We start from the raw sequence: 5948 nt of genomic DNA, 5'->3' as shown, positions 1-5948 counted from the left end.
CCTCCCAAGTAGCTGGGACTACAGGTGTGTGTCACCATGCCCAGCTAATTTTTACATATTTTTTAGAAGAGATGGGGTTTCACCATGAGGCCAGGCTGGTCTTGAACTCCTGACCTCAGGTGATCCACCCACCTTGGCCTCCCAAAGTGCTGGGATTACAGGCGTGAGCCACCACGCCCCATCCAGCATATAACCTTTTGAGATTGGTTTTTTCACTTAGTATAATTCCCTTGAAATCTTTGATGAATTTCAAATTAAATGGTAGACATCAGCATACTTCTCCCAAAATACTTAAGCATGCGTAGTATTAATCTACAGTTTGATATTTCAGTTTGTTTTTCTTTTGAAGTGAAATTTATATAGAATAAAATGCCCAAATCTTACGGATTTTTTTTTTTTTTTTTGAGACAGAGACTTGCTCTGTTACCCAGGCTAGAGTGCAGTGATGCGTTCTGCCTCACTGCAACCTCTGCTTCCCGGATTCAAGTGGTTCCCCTGCCTCAGGCTCCCTAGTAGCTGGGATTGCAGGCGCACACCACCATACCTGGCTGATTTTTGTATTTTTAGTAGAGATGGGGTTTCATCATGTTGGCCAGGCCGGTCTGGAACTCCTCACCTCAGGTGATCCACCAGCTTCAGCTTCCCAAAGCGTTAAGATTACAGGCGTGAGCCACCTCACTCAGCCCCCTTTAGATTATTAATCAAAAGATAGAATTGTAGCTTTTTAAAAGGAAATAAGTTTTACTGTACTCAACTGTATCTCTGGGTAACTCAGGTCACAAATACCATACACATTCAACTGCATTTTAAAATTACTTGCTGCTACCAAAATATTATTACCAGTTTTGCTATTCTTCAAAGATATAGCATAAATTAGACATCTGTTAATGTCAAAATTAAAATGTACCAATACAAAAGTTATTGTGGCAAGAGACTTAACGCTAATGTGATGGTTGTTGATACAGAATTGTTACTGAGAAGGGTGAAATTTAAAGCCCTTGTGCCCTGTGAAGAAATTGTGAAATATATAAGATCCAACTATTTATCATTTTATTGGTGTCACTTCGTAAAAATCCTGTTATGTTTTCTATAAGAATGCTTTTTACTCATATTTTGGATTCCAGAGTTTAGATCCCACTTAGTTTGCTTTAAAGTTTTTGGCTTTCAGTTTTATTTTCCATGGTTTTAATTATATAGCTTATTTAAAGCTAATTTTAAGTACACTTTTTTTCCTCAAGGAGATGAAGCCTTGTCTAAATCAGTGCCTGTCACAGTGGATGATGATGACGACGACAATGATCCTGAGAATAGGTATGATTCCATCTGTAAGGACTTTAAAAAGATTATAACACACCCTAGGCATGGGCACAAACAGCAGCAACGGAACAGCAAGCAGGTTGTAAAAACCAGGAGTGCCTGCCTTAGAAAGACTCGCTCACAGTCTTCCTGCAAGTTTGAAAGAAAGGCCAGAAAATGGGCTAAAACTCAGAAACCTTGAGAGAAAGTAAATATTATTTACACACCTAGCATAGGGTGTGTTATAAATACAGAACTGTCAATTTTATGTTTCTATGTAAACTGCGATAATTTTTTGGAATATTTTATTTTTGACAGATTATTGATGAAAGTAAATATTTCAATAAATTGGTGACAACAGACATCTCTATATTTGACTATTGTTAATTGCCATCCAATATGATGGTCCTATTTATTAAGGCCTGTTGAGAATAAACAAAAAGAGAGATTACTCAGATTTTTAAGATTAAGAAATTGCTTTCCAAATAAGTGTCAATTTACAAGGTATCTAGACTGAGTTAGAGTTTAACCAGTTTTCAAATAAAATAGAAATACACAGTATGAGAGCATTAACTTTAATAAGACTTAATAGATTTAAATGTCAAAAGCGTAGCCTATACAGATATACTCAAGTAAGGGATGGCTGGGTAATGAAAAAAAAAAAGACACTATCATAGTAGTGAAGAATAAGGAAAACAAAGATATTAATGAATATAGCTATAGTATTTCAACATATCTTTTAAACACTTCCTGGTCAATAGCATACCCCATGCTCATAATCTTCAACAAGAAGATCGTGTGGTATAGTGCATGGAATTTTGGAATAATGGGAATAAGTATATCTGACTTCGAACATTTTTAACAACTGCCTGTGTCATCATGGACAAATTATTTTACTTTTTGTCATAAATTTTCTATCTTTGGGAAGAAAAAGTTAGGTGAAATTTTCTCTAATACTAGTACCAAAAAAATCCATGATAGATTTGAGATGATTTCATGAAAGAGAACTACATTAACCATTCACTTATTCTTAATAGTAAGTTCTAACATTAAGAAAACATGAAAATATACAAGTAATTTTTTATCATAATTTTGTAAGAAATTGAGTTAGTAAATGTCCTGGGGCCAGCCGTTAGTCTAGCTCTTTTATATCTTGCTGATGCTGTTATGTTTCTTTGTTTCAAAGGTCAGCATTCTGCTAATTAACAGAAGAACGTTTTTATTAAGGTGAATGAACAGTTTTATTTTACACTTTTGAATAGAGCTTGATTGTGGACACAAAGGTTCAGATTCTGCCAGCCTACTTTTTAAAATTTAAAAATGTATATCCAATTATTTTATGGGATAGGTGGTAGGTTCCAGAATGGAGTGGTAAGGGCATACAATTCATCAGGGATTTTATATAATATCATCACAGCCAGATACTGAAAACATTTAAAATTTTATTCTCTTTTAAAATACTTTAATTTTTCTTCATTTATGTTTGCTACTATTTGTTTTTTTATATATCATGAGGCCTCAAATGTTACTCAAAGACTAATGTTTAAAACATTCTATATCTTAACTGTGAATGATTTACTTTAATTTCGTATTTAACCACCAAATAAGAGTATTGTTAAGGTATAATTTTTTTTTTGTGTTAGAGCTTGTCAAAATATAAATACCATTTTCAACTTTTAAGTTACTTGGTCGAATCTTTCTGTAACTGGCAAGTATCTTATTGGAAAGTATCTTTAATTCCATTTTGAATTTGTGATTAAAAAGTACAACCCTGTTGAGTACTTTTGAGAAGAAATGAATTTTATCTTGAGCATGTCTCTCTCTACTCAGTTTAATGTGTTTTTATAAAATATACAATTTACTAACTTGTTTAATATACACTATACCAAAGAGATATCTAATACTCATGGGTTATCTAGTCATGATGGGGATACAAATAACCTTCTTGGACTATTTTAGTATAGATTCTATATTTGAGCATATTTGAATATTCACTAAGCAGCCTAAAAAATTGATTTGCAGGGGCTGGGTGTGGTAGCTCACGCCTGTAATCCCAGTGCTTTGGGAGGCCAAGGCGGGCGGATCACCTGAGCTTGGGAATCCGAGAACAAGTTGACCAACATGGAGAAACCCCGTCTCTACTAAAAATACAAAAATTAGCAGAGCTTGGTGGCGTATGCCTGTAATTCCAGCTATTCGGGAGGGTTAGGCAGGAGAATTGCTTGAACCCAAGAGGCGGAGGTTGCCTTGAGCTGATTATTGCACCGTTGCACTCCAGTCTGGGCAACAAGAGTGAAACTCCATCTCAAAAAAGAAAAAAAAAGTTCACGTGCAGGTCATGTTTCAGTCTTAGAATTATTTTTCCAACGTCCTAACTTTCGATAGGTTATATTTTGGTAGATAGCATATTGTAATTATGTAAATTTGTACACAATTGTGTATAAATTGTGTATAAATCTTATATGCTTTGCCTTTTTAGCAGTATTGTAATACATTTTCAGTGTTGGTACTTATGAAGAGGCAAATAGTGTGTTATTGAAAATGCTTAACTATTTGGATGCAATAAATTTGTGGAAAACTGTTTTCTTGTTCAAGCATTTAATTTTAATAATAATGTTACTTTTCTTAATCATGAGAGTTGAAGTAATTTGTTATTATGTTATAGAGGCTAGTTTGTAGCCAAAGAAGTTTTGAAATTTTGAAATTTAGGACGTAAATACTTTTAATTCCCCGAACACACATGTATATATATTTGTGTGAAAATTTTGCAACAGATTTAACTATTATTTTTATTTTAAAGCTATGATAGCTTTTGAAGGCATTTAAAAAACTTAGTCATATCCTGAATATTTTAGTAAATGTGACTAAATTTCTGTTTTCACATACTATTAAGTAGCATCACTTACATTTGAAGGTAAATGTATACTATTATGAGATAGAGTGCTCTAACCTGTAAATTAATTTCTATTTAAATGCATTTACTTAATGAACAAGGACAAAATATTATAGGCTGATCAACACTTGTATGTTTCTGGTTTAGCTTTTTTTAAAAAAGATGTAGACTAATCATATATTTTGAATTTTACATAACTGAAAATTTCAAATTTTAGAGCTTAGGCTTAATGTAATTTTTCAATGGCTGAATAATAATACCAAATAGATTGTCAGGTTTTAAAATTTATACACACAATTTTAAAGTCATATATTTGAATGTGCTGTTAGGGTATTGTTTCGTTGGCCTTTCAAATACCTGTTAGTTGCATTTTAAATTGGTTCTTTGAAAAGACATCCATTTATATAATTTATTGTGCTTTCAATTCAGTAATTAGGCTGGCATTGAAAATATATAATTCCTTTATGTGTTCAATATAACTGGGGATATTTTGACCAAACATTTTCTAATAATATCATATATTTTACTATCTGTACTGTGTATGAACCTCAAGTAATAAGATAGCAGTGTGTTCAAGCTTTAGCAGTATTAGTTTTGAGATTATTAAGCTATGGTTGTCTTTAGAGATTGCATAGTGAATAATCACTGAAGGGACCATTTATCTCAAAAAAGAATTATTTTTTGAAATTTCTTTATTTGTTTATTTTGCAGGATGTGAAAAATATTTAAAATTGAGCTTTTGAGAGCAAAATAACAAATTGCTAGGTTTTTCTAAATAAGCATTCTTTTTCCCTGTCAACTTTGACTAAGAGCTGAGATTTCTACATGGATGTCTGCTCCCTTATCAAACACATTTACTTTATTGTTGAAATATGCTTAATTGGGTAAAGTAATACTCCACATTTTTTTCTCGTAATTTCTCTGTGGGTGCAACTAAATGATTTTTTTTCATAGAAGCAAAATTTGATGTGGAGATTGCTTAAAAAAAAAAATTGTCCCCTTGTTAATAGATGTTCTATTTAATTATAGTGGGACTAGACCATGGTATTTTAAATTTCCAAGTATTGTATCATTTGATAATAATTTTGTGTTTCAAACTAGAAAATATGCTAATGATTTTTTTTCCCACTGGCTTGGTGTGGGTATTGTGTTGATGAAGGCTGTGTACTGTTAATCCAACGTATTTTCGGAAGAAACTAATGATTTCTGGATGTTATTTATGCCTGAGAAGATATTTAATGATTGTTTACCTGATTTCAGCAAAATTAATGACATGGATATATTACAAGTCCCATAATCATTTGATTTTCACTTGACTTTCATTTTAAACACTTTTTCAAATGTCTTTTTCCTACACGTTTTCTATTCTCTATGCAAATGTGCTAAATTTGGAATAATTTTCTTTTTCTTTTGATAGTTCTGTTTGGTTAGCCAAACTTCCTTGATTCTCTTTTATTGTACTTGAAAAACAAAGGTGGCATGTTAAATTAAGTATTTTACTTGTTTTTCCATTTGAGTAAGGGTTTTAAATATCTAGCAATTTTAAGGTAATTTTCTTTTTCGATTTCCCTTGTCTAATAGTGCAGGTAAGTATTGCAAGTCGTTATAACACAGGTGTCCAGCCAGTAGATAGTATCTATTTGTAGATATCTAAACTGGCTGTAGTTGTTACTGGTTTTCTTTTTTATACTAGAATTCCCAGTAAGGAAATAAATATGATGTGTAGTGGTGACCTTTGTTCTTCTGTGCTCAAGATTTA

General features: G+C 32.3%; 1 protein-coding gene across 13 annotated transcripts in view; it reads left to right on the top strand.

The window, feature by feature from the left end:
* LOC108297236 (transcriptional regulator ATRX) overlaps positions 1–5948 on the top strand; it is a 224578-nt gene that overhangs the window by 103507 nt on the left and 115123 nt on the right. For all 13 annotated transcript variants that reach the window (XM_017519955.2, XM_017519956.2, XM_017519954.2 and 10 more), the window contains one exon: positions 1239–1311. In XM_017519955.2, coding sequence (XP_017375444.1) covers positions 1239–1311 — 73 coding nt within the window. The remainder of the gene's footprint in view (positions 1–1238; positions 1312–5948) is intronic.

The sequence above is a fragment of the Cebus imitator genome, unplaced genomic scaffold (genome assembly GCF_001604975.1).
Source record: "Cebus imitator isolate Cc_AM_T3 unplaced genomic scaffold, Cebus_imitator-1.0 Scaffold783, whole genome shotgun sequence".
Taxonomy (NCBI): Eukaryota; Metazoa; Chordata; class Mammalia; order Primates; family Cebidae; genus Cebus; species Cebus imitator.
Note: the sequence above shows the minus strand (reverse complement) of the source record. Positions and strands in the feature narration are given on the sequence as shown.